This window comes from Podarcis tiliguerta (genome assembly GCF_965153285.1).
Source record: "Podarcis tiliguerta genome assembly, chromosome: 14".
Taxonomy (NCBI): Eukaryota; Metazoa; Chordata; class Lepidosauria; order Squamata; family Lacertidae; genus Podarcis; species Podarcis tiliguerta.
In genome coordinates, this window is record NC_139547.1 from 6,290,922 (window position 1) to 6,309,066 (window position 18,145).

At 49.6% G+C, this 18,145-nt stretch overlaps 1 protein-coding gene across 2 annotated transcripts in view; it reads right to left on the reverse strand.

The window, feature by feature from the left end:
* Positions 1–18,145, reverse strand: part of UNC13C (unc-13 homolog C) — a 133,179-nt gene that overhangs the window by 21,897 nt on the left and 93,137 nt on the right. The window contains exons 19-24 of one of the 2 annotated variants that reach the window (XM_083412925.1): positions 8,456–8,582; positions 6,767–6,863; positions 5,805–5,948; positions 4,151–4,228; positions 1,989–2,066; positions 1,059–1,088 (exon numbers count right to left, since the gene is read on the reverse strand). In XM_083412925.1, coding sequence (XP_083269051.1) covers positions 1,059–1,088; positions 1,989–2,066; positions 4,151–4,228; positions 5,805–5,948; positions 6,767–6,863; positions 8,456–8,582 — 554 coding nt within the window. The remainder of the gene's footprint in view (positions 1–1,058; positions 1,089–1,988; positions 2,067–4,150; positions 4,229–5,804; positions 5,949–6,766; positions 6,864–8,455; positions 8,583–18,145) is intronic. The other variant, XM_083412926.1, reaches the window with a different exon arrangement.

Here is an 18,145-nt window from a genome sequence, read left to right on the forward strand (position 1 = left end):
GGGCAGAGGCATTTGCGCTGCGCCTCTGCCACGGATCCTTGGGCGGGTGCTGGGCCTGCTGCTTGCCCAGTCTGCATGCCCTTTAGTAAGAAAACAGAACAAAACAGAGCTCCCACACACTGAGCCTGATCCTTTCCTTTCACAGAAGAAGAAAGCTCCAGCTTCCCCCCCATGGAACTGAATGGGGCAGCCTTTGGGAGCTTCTGCTGAGATGAAAGGAGGCTTTCTCCAGCCTCAGTTGCTGAGGGGTAACATGGGGAAAACATGAGCACTCTTCTTCTTCTTCTTCTTCTTCTTCATCTTCTTCTTCTTGCCATAAGGAGGAAGAGAGGAGGGGAAGCTAAGCAAGTGCTTGATGTAGAAACGTAGGAGAGGTTAACAGGCTGCAACTTAGTGCAGAGCAAAATGTGGACTCTCTAAATCTGCAGGGCTGAAAAGCAGGTGAGTGTGTGCTTGATTGTGGCCATTGCTGGTGGCTTGGAAGTTTTCAATTCACCCAGGAGGTCCAGTGTGTGTGTGTGCGCACAAGCGTGCCTTGCCCTCCTCCCTCCCAGCATTAGAAAAATGTGCCTCTTGGCCACATCCTTCCTTCCTTCCTTCCCTTCTCAACTGGGACTTTAATTTGTGACATCCAAAACAGCCCCTGCAGTGAAGCTGATGCCCTCTTCTTCCGCTCCCGCCCAGGTGTGACGTCCAAGTCCGTTCATTTATCCAGTTGCTTTCAAACGAATTAAATCAGCTTAAACCCCACTGCTTTGGTTTACAGCCGCATTGCCTGTTTGTTTGTTTTTAAAGCAAACAGTTGTCCCCCCCCCCCTCCAGCAAGTCTTCATGGCCTTTGCATTCTAAAAAACAAGCCATCCGTTTGTCCACGGAAAGATCTGGACTCCAATCTTTCTGGTGACTTAGGATTTGTCGATGAAGCACAGACACATAGCACCTCAGTAGTGCAAGGGCTCTGAGCCGCCCAAGGAGGAGGAGGAGGAGGAGGAAGAGGAGGAAGAGGAGGAAGAGGAGGAGGAGGAGGAATAAGAGAAGGTGCGCTTACTATCACAAACCTCAAAAGAGAACCGCTCTCCTTCTTGCTTCTGCTCATGGAATGGCAAGTTAAAGGTATTGGACAAAGACAGGACGACAGATTACAGACAAGCAGTGGGCACCCCCTGACACTCCCCTTCCACTCCCCGCCTGCCCACAGAAAGCAAACCACCAGCCCAGCTGGAAACAGACACATCACCAAATGGAGTCACAAGATGGCCTAGCAGGAGCCATAAGGAGGAAGAGGTGCCAGGAGGAGGCAGGAGACCAGAAGGGAACACACAGTGGGCAGTGCCAGCCGCACACCACAGATAACGGCCTATCCAAGGACGTGGCTTTCTCTCCCCGCTCAAATGTCTCAAGCCCCGTCCCCCAAAAAGAGAGGATGAGCCAATGGCGGATGGAAAAATCAGCAAGTCCAATACAGACTTTGTGCGGGCTGTCTCCCTTTTTTTGGAAAAAGGACAGGGCATATTCTTTGTTCCCAGGCTTAAAAAGAGAAACAACACCCTAAGGATTTAAAGAAGTTGTAAAACTGCTTTGGGGAGGGAGGGTGAAGTAGCCTTGTGACATCACAGGGAGCCAGACAATCAGCATGATGCTCAACCAACTTTGGCCGCAAAAAGGGGAAATCTCAACAAAATGTAGGGAGCAAATGTGCTCCCGTAGCAGGAAGACTGTGCCGAATCTGGAGGGACTCTCCTACCCACCTAATTTCCTCTCCTGGGATGGCAGGGCCAGAGTGGCCTTTCTAAGCTCCTAGACTAGGGAGGCAGTCACGAAACACAGTTGGTGGCTCTGCAGACACCTGTCAATCAAAAGCAGGACTGGAACGAGATGCAGGCAGCCCAGACGGGCCTACGGATGCCTGAAGTAGCCTAAACCTCTTTCATATTTTCTTTCTCTTGGCAGAGCTCAAGGGTCAAAGCACACAAGCCACGACAACTCACCTCTTTGCCCCCCATGGCTTCAAACATCTTCTCGAGCAGAACTCGCAGTTGCTGGATGTTGTTCATCAAGATACAGGGCTATGAAGAAAAGACACGGCATGGATTTATTTAACTCTACCAGGAGCTGTGATCTGGCCCCAAAACAGTGCTAAGACTGACCAGGGAGCCCTAATGGAGGCGGAGGGTTCTGGAATGGCATCTTGGGGCTTGAGGGGTGACCCTACCTCCACCCCCAGCCCAAGGTGCTGAAGAAACAGAGCCCCCCTCCCCTGTTTATTTTGGGTTTTGTTTTTATGTTTATGTATTTTGTGTTGGGAGGCCGGGATCTGAATCCCCACTCAGCCATGAAACTCTCTGGGTGACTTTGGGCCACCCAATGCCCCTCAGCTGGACCTGCCTCACAGGATTGTTGTGTGGCTTAAATGAGGAAGGGGAGAGCTATGTACACCACCTTGAGCTCCTTGGAGGAAAAGGTGGAATGTAAATGCTAATAATGCTAATAATAATGCAAATAAAAGTGAATAATAATAATAATAATAATAATAATAATAATTTTATATTGTATTTCTACAGTGAAGTGCCCTGAGATCTATGGATGAAGGGCACTATAGAAATTTACTACTACAGTCATACCTTGGGTTACAGATGCTTCAGGTTGCGTTTTTTCGGGTTGCGGACCGCTGAAACCCAGAAGTACCGGAACGGATTACTTCCGGGTTTCGGCGGTCGCGCATGCGCAGAAGTGCTAAATCGTGCTTTGCGCATGTGCAGACGTGAGAATCGCAACCCGTGTTATTATGGAATAAATTTACAGAGTATATCAAAAATGTATGCGAGGAGCAACTAACGCTTGTAGGCTTTCAAGAAGCTTTGTGAAAATGATTGGCTGAAATGTTGCTTGAAAGATATGATAAGATTAAGATTGTTAAAGTGCAATATAAATTTAAGAAATGTGAGTAATAGTGAAAATATGGAAAATTGTCAGATAGGCTGAGGGAAGTCTAAAAGGTGTATATGTTAGAGGTGGATGTTAAATATGGATGGAATGTATATTGGAAACTGAATAAAAATAAATTATATATAAAAAAGAGAGAATCGCAACCCGTGCATGCGCAGACGCGCCACTGCAGGTGGCAGATGCTGTGGGTTGCGAACGTGCATCCCCTACGGATCACGTTCGCAACCCGAGCGTCCACTGTACTACTCCTATTACTACCCTTTTATTGATTTACCACTTAGAATCATAGAATCATAGAGTTGGAAGAGACTACAAGGGCCATCGAGTTCAACCCCCTGCCAAGCAGGAAACATCATCAGAGCACTCCTGACATATGGTTGTCAAGCCTCTGCTTAAAGACCTCCAAAGAAGGAGACTCCACCACACTCCTTGGCAGCAAATTCCACTGTCAAACAGCTCTTACTGTCAGGAAGTTCTTCCTAATGTTTAGGTGGAATCTTCTTTCTTGTAGTTTGGATCCATTGCTCCGTGTCCGCTTCTCTGGAGCAGCAGAAAACAACCTTTCTCCCTCTTCTGTGTGACATCCTTCTCTATACCGTTCCAAAAAGTTCAGGGTGGTTTACATGGGACCGTACTTTTAGCCATCACAACAACCCTATGAGGTGGGGCAGGCTGAAAGTGACTGCTCCAAAGCCCCTTCATGGCTGACAGTGCGGACTACAGCCTGGGCCTCCACAGTCTCAGCCTAGAACACTGTCCATTAAGCGACACTGGCTGGCTCAACAGTCCTGAGCTCAAGGGACAGAGAGCCTGCCAAATCGTTTCCCTGAAGCTGCTACCTGGAGATGGGGGTGGGGGTGGAGGGAGGCAGCATCTATAAAAGTGTGGCATCTATATTACCCCCCCTCCCCACCCAATCTGTGGTTAAAAGCAGCTTCATGAAGACAATTGGGGAAAGGCTCAATTGCCTCTCCCCAGAGCTGCTGCAGGGGCCTGCTAATTAGTAAAAGCTAATGAGTCATGGCTCTCTCTCATCTGGTCCCTGGAAGGAGCCAGCCTCCCCAAGGACAGGAACCCACCTGCCCTCCACCTGGCCACCCTCTCCCCTAAGAGATCGCGCGCTGCCCTCCGCACAGAACCTGTTTCACCCCAACCTGCCGGGATCGTAGGACAGCACGTTAAGAAGAAATTAAATTTCACTCACCAAATTTTCTTTATCGCAATAAGAGCTGAAATCATTTGTAATAATTGCAGCATACTGAACAAGCACTTTATGGATCGTCTGGGGGGCAAAGCACACACACAAAGGAGCAGCAGTCAGTGTCACATTACTCTGGCAACTCCACAGGGGGGGGGGAAGGGCTTGAGTCCTTGGAACAGAAGAGCCAAGCCTCATTCCAGACCCCCTGGCCAAGGAATCAATCTCCCTGCCACTTGGTCCAGAGAGGGGCTGGTGCCTTTGGCCCAAAGGAGCATCAATAAGTGGGTATGTTCCGAGGGATGGAAGTCTCTCTGGCAATGTCGTTTTCTCTCAGTTTCTCACTTCTTCAGGCTTTATTTATTTTCTGCAGCTATCCGCCATTTTTGTCTGTGCGCCCCACCACCATTCACAGAAACTTAGGCCATGGTTTTGTTGCACCCCAGCCCATCAGAAATCTGCTCTTAACTCCTGAAACAGGGGGAAGTTGAGGAAAGGGGGCCTAGCAGAGGTGGAGCGACCTGCTGTGGTACCCGGAGAGGCGTTTGTCCCAGGGGGCATGGTGCACATCCCCAGGAGGTGCCGCCAATCGGGGATCGGCATTTTGCCCTCCCCCCAGAATAGCACCCAGGGCGTATCCCCCCCCCGACCCTGCCTCGGAACACCCCCCGGGCCTAGGACCCCCTGGTTGCCTAACAGCCAGGAGTGCATAACCATTAGAACAGCAATAGCACAAGGACCGGCTCTTCCCGTATGAACTGACCAAGACCCTGCAATACTCATCTAATAATAATAATAATAATAAATTTTATTTATACGTCGCCCTCACCGGCTAGGACCGGGTAACATCAAAATAAGATACATTAAAAACATAACTCAAACGATCGATTAAAATACAGCTTAAAATCAAATTTGGAGCGGAATTCAATCAGATGGAACTCTAGGGGATGGGAACATTGAGGGCTCACCACCTGAGGCCCTTCTTTGTCTGCCTCCTCCCTGAGAGGTCTGGAGGGCCTTTTCTGTGGTGGCTCCCCGCTTGTGGAATGCACTCCCCAGGGAGTCTCGCCCGGGGCCTTCATCACATAGCTATAGGTGCCAGGCGAAAATATTTTCATTCCCACAGGTCTTTGGTTAATTAAAAACCGATGGCCTTTTAAACTGTGTGTTGGGGTGGTGGTATTGTTTTGTTTGTAATTATGTCAAGTATTTTGTGTTTTTATATAGTCAACAGGCCTGTGATGCTCGGGTGAAGGGTGGTATATAAATTTAATAAAATAAGCAACATAAGCATGGCATTTCCATCTTTGTTGTGCCAACACTGGGCCGGGGAGACTCTGCCAGACTAGAGCAGCTTTGCCCCTCCAAGGCATCTACCTTGCAGCAAGCCTCTTGTGCCGCCTCCTATCCCATGGAATGAGGGCCCAGTTACCTAGATAAGGTGTGGCTGACAGCTCGTATCCTGGACAGACATCTAAAGGGAGAATTTTAGGACGTCACAGGGCTGGAAAAGAGGAGATTTCCTCTCTGACAGGGCAACAAGCAAGAGCTGAAGAATGCCACCAAGGCTTAATATACAAGGCTACAGATTAAAATACCACAGGGACAAAACGTGACTCCTCCTCACAAACCCCAAGCTGCGCAGAGGATGCAAATCTACCTTAGAAAACCTTCTCATGAGATGAGAGAGAGCTTCTGGATTAGGGCACTCCAGCTTCTTTATGATCTCAAAACTCTGGTTGAGCTGCGTGAAGACGTCCACCACTGAGCAGGAGAAAAGGGCATGGTCCGATGTTCGCTGGAACTACACAGACACCACAACACACAAGGACACACCGTTAAAGGGCGCTTGTGCAGGGTGTGTGGCTTCCTGGCTGGAGGATCTTCTTCTCAGCCTATTTATTCTTTCCACTTTTCTCCAGAAAGTGAACCCCAGACACACCCAAACAGCCACAGCAGCACCAGCCGTGGTTCCTCAGCTGAGCACACCAGGAGTTCAGCACAGACTGAGCAGCCCACATTTGAAAGAACGGGGTTTTGGAAAATCTGCCATCTAAATAGGTCACCAAGCAGCAATAGGGTCGTGTAAGGTTTGCATTCAGTGCTGCGTTGAGGCTGCTACGCTCTGTGGCGGCAAACACAGATCTTTCTCCTCACTCACGGCGGTGGGGGTGGGGTGGGCAGTCCCTGGCCACGATTCCCTCTGCTGCTTCTGCAGAAAGATGCCCTTTTTACAGGATAATGCCTGGCTCCAGCTACTGCCTTAATTATAGCTCTCTGGATAGGATTGCAAATGCTGTCACAGCAAATCAATGAAAGGGGCATTTTTGTCCAATAAAAAATTCCTCCTTCTCTTGTTTTCGCCTAGCAAAACAAGCCACTCTCCATGGTGGGGGAATAAGAGAGGAACAGGGCAAGGCAATCATCCACGTTTGCTGTGCAACAGGAAGTGCAGATGGGAGTAGGCAGGTGCATTTATTTACCTCAGGCACCACGTTATATATCAAGAAACCTCTCGGCTCTAGGCTGCTGTGGATCGAGTGAGTGGGCCTCAGGACCACCGCCCCGTCACCCAAAGTGCCCCCTGCCTCAGGGCCTCCCCCACCTCACAGCTCTGCTCACCCCGTCCTTCTTGTCTCTTCCCAGCGCACCGTGAAGAAACTCCATGGAGACGTCCTCGTTCTCATCCAGCCACTGCATGACAAAAGGCTCAAACCACCTAGGGAGGGAGGAAGGAGGCTGCTTAACCCACATTCTTGTTTTTCAGACAGTCAACACAGGTTCCTCCTTGTGCCTGAACGCGCGCAGAGTGAAGCGGCCTTGATGCGAAGGATATGGCGCCTTGGAAGAGGCTCAAGGCAACCCTCAGCCCTGCAGCCCTGAAACTCCCCTTGCTGCAGTATCGAGGCATCCACAGTCGGGGGGTTCCATGGAATTCCAAGGTTAGGGGGAGAAAGGGCTGCATTATGACTAAACTGTCAGACTGGAGAGGGTGGGGTCTTTTGGCCTGCCTTGATTCCCAGCCTCAGCTCTCCACCTGCCCTTGCCCAAACAGGCTTCCATGTTTTGCAGAAGAGCAGGGAAAGAGTGGCGGCTTTTAAAAGGGAGAAATTGAAATACTTTATTGTCACTTGTACAACTTGTATACAGTGAGATTACACGAGCACCCCCCACTCAGCTCTCTTAAGTCTTAATTCCCCTTGTTTACTGACACACACCCAACAAACCCGAAAGTCAGTTGCCCTGTTGTTATCTTTTCATTTAGCAGCCTAACAGCCCAGGGATAGAAGCTGTTCTTTACCCTGTTGGTGTGACTAATCATGCTTCTATATCTTCTGCCTGAGGGCAGGAGATCAAGAAAGTGCTGGCCATGGTGTGAATAATCCCTGAGAATTTTCCTCACTCTCCTGAGGCAACGTTCTTCCGCTATTTCATCCAGTGGATTCACGGGACAACCCATAATATCTTGTGCTGTATTCACCAGCCTCTGTAGGCACTTCCTATCAGATGATGTCAAACCAGCATACCACACTGGGAATTTTAAGAAGCAACACAACAAATATGGCATGCAGCTGAGTGTGTGTGTGTGTGGGGGGGGGAATCCTGAAAGAATGGAAAGGAAAAACCAGTCCCGGGCCTGCTGGATCAGGCCAATGGCCCATCCAGTCCAGTATCCTGTTCTCAGGGTGACCAACCAGATGCCAGGGGAAACCAGCAAGGGCGATTTGAGCACAAGACCACTTTCCCCTCCTGTCATTTCCAGCAGCTGGTATTCAGAAGCGAGCACAGACATCCCGGCTAGCAGCCATCAATAGCCCTCTCCTCCAGGCTGAAGAATTGCCAGAATTGCCACGGCCTCCACATTCCTCCAAGGGGGTGCCATGCAGTCTGCATGATGTGGGCAAAAGTCTCCAGGCAGGAGGGCGGCGGCAGCAGCAGCAGCAGGTGTTGCCTTCATCCTGGGAGGAGCCACCCAGAGCCTGTCTGGAGCTTCTTCCAGCCTTGTGTCTCCCCACTCCCCCATTAATATTCTGAGGCCTGCAAGAGGTTTTAAGTATAATTGCTGAAAAGCCCCTTCCTGAGAAACTGATTGCCTTTTCTCTGCAAAAGGTTCACTGAGAAATAAAGAAGTCAGGGGAAAGACATTTAGAGTCTTTTAAAGTTCTAAGTGCACCTTAACACAAATGGACTCCGGTTTGAAGGATGTGCTGGATGAATATTTAAAGAAAACTGAGCCCAACAAGCAGAATAAAAGCTCCAGAATGTTCTTCCTCCCCCCAACTGAAACATTCTTCCCCCCCCCCCACTTACAGAGAGTATTCAGGCACTGCATCTCTGAACGAGGGGAGTTCGCGCACATATTCATTATAAAACCATTTCACTTTGAAGTGCAAATTCATATAATCTGTGCTCTTGCATAACCGTTGCTTTTCATGCTCTGTAATGGAACACAGAAAAATAAAAATAACATATTTAATAAAGTTCCAGCTGTAAATAAAATTACAGAGTCCCCGTGCACATTTTAGACCCAGCAAAATAAATCCTAATGGCCTTTTAACACCTGAGACCTGCTTAGGCTTCAGAATTGCTTTGTGCTCATTGATCTAAGCCAGGGGTCAGCAACCTTTTCCAGCCATGGGCCGGTCCACCGTCCCTCAGACCATGTGGTGGGACGGACTATATTTTGAAAAAAAATGTGAACAAATTCCTATGCCCCACAAATAAACCAAAGATGCATTTTAAATAAAAGCAGATTCTACTCATGTAAAAACACCAGGCAGGCCCCACAAATAACCCAGAGATGCATTTTAAATAAAAGGACACATTCCACTCATGTAAAAACACGCTGATTCCTGGACCGTCTGTGGGCCAGATTGAAAAGGCGATTGGGCCGCATCCAGCCCACGGGCCTTAGGTTGCCTACCCCGATGTAAGATGGTACAAAACCCACAAGTGAGTCACAGGACTGAAACAGTTAAGGAAAGAGAGTCACAGAGCATTGGATGTTATGGAAAAAGCAGACCCACTGCAGAGATGGGCTGTGCCTCCCACGAGAAGGGCTGAAGGCAGATATACCTTGTGTGCAAAATTCCCCAGGTTCAATCCTCAATGGCATCTATAGGCCAGGATGAGAGAGGGAGGGTCTGGAGAGCCACTGCTGCCGGCCAGTGTAGGCAATGCTGAGCTAGAAGAACCAACTGTCTGACTCAAGATAAGGCAGCTTCCTATATTCCCAACAGCCAGAGAGGACTCAAGTAAGTGAGCCAAGTCAGTGCCAGGGGGCCGAGGCAGCCGTCAAGAGGTCTCCCTCTCTGACGGGCAGCCTGCTTAAGCTCAGGAGAGGGGAGACAAACCTGTGAGTGTCTGGCGTGTGCCACAAGGTCACCAAGAGAGGCCTTCTTATGGACTCCCTGAGTCCACCCTGGAGACCCGCCAAAGCCTCAGGCTGAATCTTTCTCATAAGAGCTGCAAGATCTGAGCTGGCTGCAATGGGCCTGCTTTACTGTGCTGTGGATTAAGATTCATAGAACTCTAGAGTTGGAAGATACCCTGAGGGTCTAGTCCAACCCCCTGCAATGCAGAAATCTCAACTAAAGCATCCATGACAGTTGGCTTATTCCTTTTGCCCCGCTGTTTCCCCCCAGGGAGAACTGCTCTTTAGCATTCAGTCAGAGCAAGCAGCAGTTTGGGGTTGCCGTGGATTGCTGTTGGTTCCAGCTTAGAGTTGAAAAGTGGATTTTCCCTGGGAAAGCAATGGCACAAGGGGAAAACCCCTCGGACCGGTACCAAGAAAGCATGCGTCAAGCAGAAAATAGTTTGGACTCGAGCTTTCTAGGCATGGGACGAGTGTGGATAAGCCCTGTGCTCCTGGTCCTGAGCCCCTTGGACTCTGGGGAAGGGTCTAGAAACCAAACCATACCCTGCAAGTAAATGCCGACTCAGTTCTGAGTGACCCAACTTGCCTGCTCATAAGAGACTTGCCATGCAAGATTTGTTTTTCCCTGGGCCAGTGGGCGGGGCAGTAGTAAGAGTGACCTTTGAGTCAGCCTATGTGCTTGCTGGTGCATCTGAAGAGGCTTTGTTCAGCTTGATCCCATCAATGCAAGCACCTCCTGTTCTCAGGTCCTGCCTCTAAGCCACTCCATCAAGGCTGCTTCCAGGAAAGAAGGAACAGGAGGGTGGTGCCGTGCAGCTCTTTGGATGGGGCCCACTAGAACTCACATCACTTTCGAAAGGTGTCACCTTGCAAATGATGATAAAGGATCTGTGCCCCTAATTCAATCCGTATGTAAATAAGGTCTGTGGTGTGGTTGCTAATGTGTTGGTTTTCCTCCAGAAGGTGCATTTCATTTGGTGTGTGTGTGTGTGTGTGTGTGTGTGTGTGTGTGTGTACAATGCTCCTATTGCTCATTTCCAGAGGAGCTTTTTCAATTCAGGTAGTGAGATGCCAAAAGCTCTGCTTGATGAAGACAGATGTCCAGGCGCTGCAATTTCTCACTTCCAAAACAGCTCTGTCCTTTTGGATCGACTTTTTTTTCTCCAGCAATTTTGTCCTTTGCAGACCTGCAGGCTGAAGTTCTAATTAAGAGTGGCAAACTTTGTTAACAATTGCTTCAGGAGAAAAACGGCACACACAGTTCCAAATCAACAGCCACCCACATTTTTCCTTGGGGAAAGATCTGGGTGTAGTTCTTGCACTGCAAACTTATTTACGAGCCAAATCCATTTACCTACCAAGATAGATAGCTAGGAATGGCCGGTCCAATTTCTGTCCAGGTAAACGGCTGCATAGCTGACAATAAAAATAAACTGCAGGACATTTATTTCTCGGGAAGTTTTTAATATTTGATATTTTTGTATGTTTTTATATGTGTTGGAAGCCGACCAGTGTGGCTGGGGCAACCCAGCCAGATCGGTGGGGTGTTGTTGTTGTTGTTGTTAATTGTATTGCAACAGTTGAACCACCTTCCATCACTGCTAATATGGTTAAATGCAGTAAATGAATGAAAGAGCAAGAGGAGAGCTTTGCTGGATCAGATGGGGGGGGGGGGAGGGGGAAGCTCATACAGCCTCCAGTTCTCCCACAGTGGCCCATAATGGGATGCTCGCTTGAGGGCAACTATTGCCGCCTCCTCAGCTGCTCTTGCACTCCCAAGTGGTGCAACAGGCGACAACAACCCTCCAGGGCTGGCCTTGGTCTCTTTTATGGCCTCAGGGACAGGGGGCCAGTTGGAAGGCCCCTTTCCTGAGACAAACTCAAGACCCTGACAGAAGGCACAGGAGGCACATCCTGCAAAACCTTTGGAGCCAGGCGCATGGGTAAGTCTATCTCCTCTGCAGCGTTCACATTATGCAAAACTGCATTGCTCTGCCAGAACAAAATATTGATGCCAACTACAGCCAATTAAACATACCAGCCTTGTTCAAAAGCACCCTGGCCAAGATAGGTGGGCACAGCTCCAGCAGTGGCTTCGCTTGCGGAGGAGGTCCTTGTTTATGCTCAAAGGACTCTTTCGTTCTCCCTCCCAGCTGTTCCCTTCTTACCACTTAGGTTTAACAGCCACAGGACAGGATGAGGCCTGAGTGCTGTTTGGTGGCTGCAGCCCAAGGAAGACCTGGGGCAGCTCAGTCAGTGGAGCATGAGAGTCACATTGGGTAAAAGATTCCTGAATTTCAGGGGGTTAGACTAGATGACCCCAGAGGTGCCTTCATCTCTACAATTCTATGAGCAGGTTCTGCCGGCAGCCACTCTCTAAATGGTCCCAGCACTGGAAGTGAATGTTCTGCAGCCTACCAGGTATGCCTTGACCCACCCCCTGCCTGAAAGAGGCTTTGAACCCCATCCGGCCTAAGAAAAAGCAGGCAGTGGCAATTTTGAGGTTGTGCAGGACACACCCGTGAGAGAGGAGCCTGCTGATCGAGAGAGCCACTGGGGACTCCCTGGTGAAAGAGCTTCCCAAGTTTGAGCCTTTTGTAGTTCTCCCGGCTGGGGCTGCCACACAGTTGGATCCTCCTCAAGCTTCTCTTGATCAGGGCAGGAGAGCTGAGCTCCTTCCACTGCCCCTTATGAACAACGCAGGGGCACAAATGAGCAATTCAAGTTCAGGGAAGGGGGAACCTCAGGCCTCTGCCCCATGAATGCTCTCTTCTATCTTCTCTTTGGGAGTATTTGGCCCCCAAAGCTCTCCTTAGGCTACACCCCTTATCTCCAGGCCACACCCATCACTAACTCACCTCCTGGGGTAATTTTGCTGGTCTGGAATGCGTCCGTGAGCAAGGATCATGCCTCTTGCTTGCTTGGAAGTGTGTGTGTGTGTGTGTGTGTGTGTGTGTGTGTACAGAAACCCCAGAACTTTTGTGTGGACAGGATGTAGCCTACAGTACAAAGTTTTGAGTCACATTCATTGCTCTGCCTAGTCTGTGTTTGGCCTAACCTGCGTTTATCTCCGTCCCAGTTCCCCACTGGTATGAGGCCTTTGGAAGGTTGACCAAGAGGGAATGTGGTCCTTTGGCTTAAAAAGCTCTCCCTGCCCCCACCCCCACCCCATTCCAGAATAATTTGCAACACCCCCTCACTGTGAATGGATGGCACCCAGCAAGATGCCCCCTATCTAGGTGTGAAATTGGCCAACAAGGAGTGTTTTTCCCCCCTCTGCTTCCAGCAACAACATGGCAAGTGCCAAATGGATTGTCCCTCCATCAAATGGCTTGGAAGGTCTCCATGACAACCAAGTTCCAAAGAAGCCTTCAAGTCTTCTGGAAGAAAAGCGCAAGGACATAATCCATCTGCATCCAAACTCTCAAGGTGACTGGCAAGACTCCCTCTGCCCTTCTCCCGTGCCAACGTTATTTATTTATGCCTGTTTTCCTCCTTCAAAGAGGAGGCATTTTTTTGTTCCAAAATGAAAAAAAACAATCTGTCATTTTGGGAAGGATATCAGAAAATGTGTGTAAACAAGACTACCCGCTTCCACTTAGAAATATAATGGAAATGCCACAGATCTCCATTCTGGAGAGCCCTGACTAAGCCAGTGTTGTGTAGTGGTTAAAAGTGTTGATGAGGACCTGAGAGACCAGGATTCAAATCCCCACTTAATGGGGAGGGAAAAAGCCAGCCATGTATGTCACCTTGAGCTGTTTGGAGGAAAGGTTGGATATAAACAAATAAAAATAAAAATAAAATAATAATCGAGCATGTGCTTCAATTACTAGCAAATAAAATAGTTCCAATTCTGATGGGATTTGAAGGGAAGTATCTAAAATGAAATATTTTCTGCTGGTTGCTATTGCAGCACCAGAGTTAGGGCAGTTCCCAACTACAGGGCTTCAAGCCAAGGGGGTGCAAAACAACAACAACACCTACACCTATATTTACAAAGGAACTTACTGAGAAGATCCATTAAAAAGCAACAGTATAGAAAGGAATTATTGTGAAAATAGGAAATATTTAGGGAGATGCCAAATTTTGTCTTTGCTCAGGGTGCCACAATACCAAAATCCGCCCCTACCTATTGCTTCAGAGATTTTGTATTTAAATGGCCTCTCTCGGATGTCTTCCCTTCCCCCAGTTCTGGTCTGTAATGCGGGGAGGGCTGCTCTGAATTCTTCAGGGCTAACGGCAGATTGGGGTGGAACTTACTAGCTCCCATCCACTGACACATCCTGGGCTCAAATGAGATAAGCACCCATCTCAGATGCCACATCCAGACAAACTGCCACAACCATCTCAGGGCAGCTGAGTGGGTGTTTCTTGGGCCCTAAGCCCCTCTTCATTTGGTACTGCTGCACCGAGGCAGAAACTCTGCTTTCCCGTATTATTTCTCAGGCTCCTTACCCCGATGACTGCCAGCAGGATGTTTTTGCACATGTTCCTCAAGGGACGCAGCATCTCTCAGGCTTCTAGCAACAGGCTTGGCTGCGAGACGAACACGCGGCCCAGTTCATCATCATGATGACTCTCTGTCTGCCTCGACAGGCAGAGACAAACGGCACAGATGCAGATCAGCTGTTCCCTGCCAGCGCTGACTCTTCATGGTGCAACTCTGGAGCGCAGAAGGAGGCAGGCGACCATCGCCCAGACACCCGCGAAGGAGTTCACCCCTGGCCAAAACCCATGCAGAGCAGCCGGCCTGCAAAGCCTCCTTCCTTCTTCCCTGAGCCTTGCAAAGTGGAATGGCTGCCGGTTAGTCGGACACTGGTACTGTCTCTGGCTGCACAGAGAATGAGGCGATGCCCAAAGCCGCAAGGCCTCAAAGCAGGGCTCATTCAGGCCGCAATTGGTGGCAGAGTGGAGGCTGCTTTTGCACCTGCGATGGATGTCCACGTTTCTCTTCTTACTCTTCATCTAGGACTTGGGTAGGCAAACTAAGACCCAGGGGCCAGATCCGGCCCAATCGCCTTCTAAATCCAGCCTGCGGACAGTCTGGGAATCAGCGTGTTTTTACATGAGTAGCATGTGTCCTTTTATTTAAACTGCATCTTTGGGTTATTTGTGAGGCCTGTCTGGTGTTTTTACCTGAGTAGAGTGTGTGCTTTTATTTAAAATGCATCTCTGGGTTATTTGTGGGGCATAGGAATTTGTTCATTCCCCCTCTGCCCATATAATCCGGCCCCCCACAAGGTCTGAGGGACAGTAGGCCGGCCCCCTGATGAAAAAGTTTGCTGACCCCTGATCTAGGGAGTCTGTATTCTGGTGGGGTTGGGGCTTGGCCTTGCCTGCACCAGGCTCCAAAAGGCTTTGTTGGAAACAGTCCCCTCAGGGCATGGCAGCAAAGGCCAGAGACCAATTGTGACAAGCTGCCAAGTTTTATATCTTTGCTTAAAATAACAAGGCATCTCTATGAAGGGGAAGAGGATGGCAAAGGGCGCAGAGCTTCCCAGCTCAAGTGCCTGGCCTGGCCTTTGGGAGCCTCCACCAGCCAGGACTCAACATGTGGTCATCTCTGGTGACAAAGCCACAGGAGCTGCCCAAGTGCAGCAGTGGACGGGGTGTTCTGGCCGGCTCAGCCTCTTCTTGTCACCAGCAATGGCCAGCTGGTTGGGACAGAGAGAGGAGAAGGATTGCCTGGGATCCCTGGGCTCCTTAGGGCAGTCTTCGAAGCAGGAGAGACAGGGGTGCAAGGCTGGCTGTGGCTGCGTCCAGAGCATTCTTCAAAATTGGGCAGGGAGCGGGGAAGGGCTCTGGGCTGGGGGCAGAGACCTCACCACAACAGTCTGGGGGCACTCCCCCCCCTTTTTGCAAGCTTCTGCTTCTGCTCAACAGCCTTCATTGAAATCTCTGGTGCTGCTGGTGGAATCTATGTTTGAATGCTCCCCCACGTAAAAATATGATGTTTTGGGGGGGGCATTATTTGATTCAGCAAAGCATTCAGGCATCGGGGCCACAAGCTGCAGGCTGAAGGGCTTTTGTCCAGCAACAGTGAAGCAATGCTAAGCTTACCTTACCGCCCCCCCCCCACTTCCCCAGTTTGAAATGCACAGGAAGCCCAGCTGCCTTGACTTTGTAAAGGAGGCTGCTGCAGCAGCAGCAGCAGCAAGGCAGCCCCAGGATGACAACCTTCCTCCTCCTAATCCCCAGATCCAGCCCCGTGAAGTCAGGTGGCCATGGAAGCATCGTGTTGTTGGGGCAACATCTGTTGCCAGGCAGAACATCAGCAGCTCTCTGGGCTAAAGTAGCATTAAGGTCTTACGCCGCTAAGAGCAGGAGATAACAATGTGGCACAACCCACAATGTTGGAGAAAATAGGTTAGAAAGCAATGGCACCCCTGCGCGAGGCCTTTCTGGGGCCACATGGCTCCTCTCGGGCAATTCATGTCTACCCAAAATAATAGCCTTTCACATACATCATTGGATTGCTGGGCAGAAACACTAGAGTGGATGGTAAAGAAATACAGGAGGGCAGCTGCCCTGCCCTCTCCCAGGCATGTTTCCCATCCATCCCAGTCTTGCTTTTTTCATACTGTAGGTGCAATGCCTTCCTTTATTCCACATTAAAATTTCATTTGCCCTCAGACAGTTTCATTCAGCAAGTAGTATTAGAATTAGGATTAACAATGCTGTGAAGCAGCACTGGGTGCCTTGGTTTATATGTCTTGGGAGGTTTCAAAGAGACCCCTACCCTCTTGGGGGAATGACTTTTGAGAAGCCCTGGCCAAGTTCATGCCCCCTTGCCTGATGCCGGCCACTCCTGTGTGGTGATACCAGGACACTCAACAGCAGGAAGTGAGGGAGGGGAAGCAGGGGTTTCATTGGGTTGGGGAGGGGGTGGGAGGGGGGGTCAGTGGACCAAGAAGCCACAGCAGTGGGAGAATGGAGCAGGGCAGGGCTTTCCAGTCACTGACACTGGAAAGAGAATTTGCATTCTTAGCAGAGATGCTGAGCATTTCAGTTAATTCTAAGCCAACCCGCTGCCCGATCAGGAGTGCCAACTTGGACCCGCGACCGTGGGTGCCATGCAGCGTGCATGGCCCTGGCACCAAAATTTGTGGGTGCCTGGCTCCTTCATGGGGAATTTTGTTGGTGCTTGGGCACCCAGGGAGTTGGCACCTATGCCCCCCCCCAATGTTTTAGACTATAATTCCCATCAGCTCCAGCACCCTACAATTCTGCGGGCTGCAGTGCATGGCAATTGTGGTCCAAAAAGCAACTTGGTCACTCTTTTTTTTAAAATTTTTTATTCCAAGTTATTGAAAGATGGAATTTGAAAAATGGAATTTTTTTCTTTTCAAATGTTTTTCTTTTTTTCTTTTTGTTTCTCTTTTGTGTTGGTGGGGTGGGGGGAGGGTGTTTTTATGTACTTTTGGGTTTTTGCTTTTTCCCCTTTCCCTTTTTTCTATTTTGAGGTATCTTGTCTTTTTTGTCTTTGTAATTCTGTTTTTGTATTTGTGGAAAATCTAATAAATATATATATATTTTTTAAAAAAGCAACTTGGTCACTCAAGCCACATTTTCTTAATTGAAAACCCAAGCAGTCACACACCCTTGGGTTAGCGCTGTTGCATTTCGCAGCCCTGTAGCCAAGCTCTTAGTCTTGTCTCTTTAAAAGTAGCTTTTATCAAGGTAGCTCTCAAGCTCCAGGAAAATATTGCTGTTGAACAGCTCAGTGGGAAGCCATTTTCTGCCGCTCTGAATGTGAAGTGAGTTGATTTCTCATCAAAGCCAGATGCGTAGAGGTGGTCATTTCTGATCTGGATGCCCCCAGCCACCCTCTTGCCATGGTTCTGCCACTGCCTCTGCTATCCTGCCCACGTCCTCCTTTCTTTATCCCCTGTGTGCCTTTCCATGTGCAGCAGCTGGGAGTGGGTCACTGCCTCATGTTGACGCTCACTCAGTCGAGCGTTTCAGGGGAAAAGCCAGCCATGCAGCCCTTGGCGGTTGCTTAGTTAACCCACAGGGATCCCTGCCAGGCTCTCCGCTGGAAGATTAACAGCAGGCAGGAGGGAAAAGAGGTTCAGAACATGCTTTGTGTTGGGCCAAGGGAAGTCTGTGTCCCAGTGATCTTGCTTTGGACAGCAAAGGGTTGTTGCCAGTCCACACACACACACCCTAATTATGATTTCCGGCCTTCTGGGTGACCATGGCAACCAAGCCTCTGCCATTTACTCATTTGCCTTCACCTCTGGAGTGTGGCAAGGCTCATGTGCCAGTGGCCAAGTCTGTCCTAAGACGTGGGGCCACACAGGACACCCTATGCTTTTGGCACCAACGGGCCAGTGGGTTGTGTGTGTGTGGCACAGGCGGCAGCAGCAGCAGCTCCCCATCCCATCAGGGTTATGAGACCTCCACCCTGGCTTCCTGATGCTGCCATGGTTCAAATCCTGGAAATGCTACAGGAAAGGGATGCAGGGCCAGCTTCTCAAAGCAGAGGACAATGATGGAAGGAATCATCCTCTCAGCTGTGCATAAATCCAATTCATGTGGCCAAGTGTAGTGTGAACAGCCAAAAACTTATTTTGTCAAACACCCATGATGCTCCAGGAAGAATTTTTTCAACTCTTGCA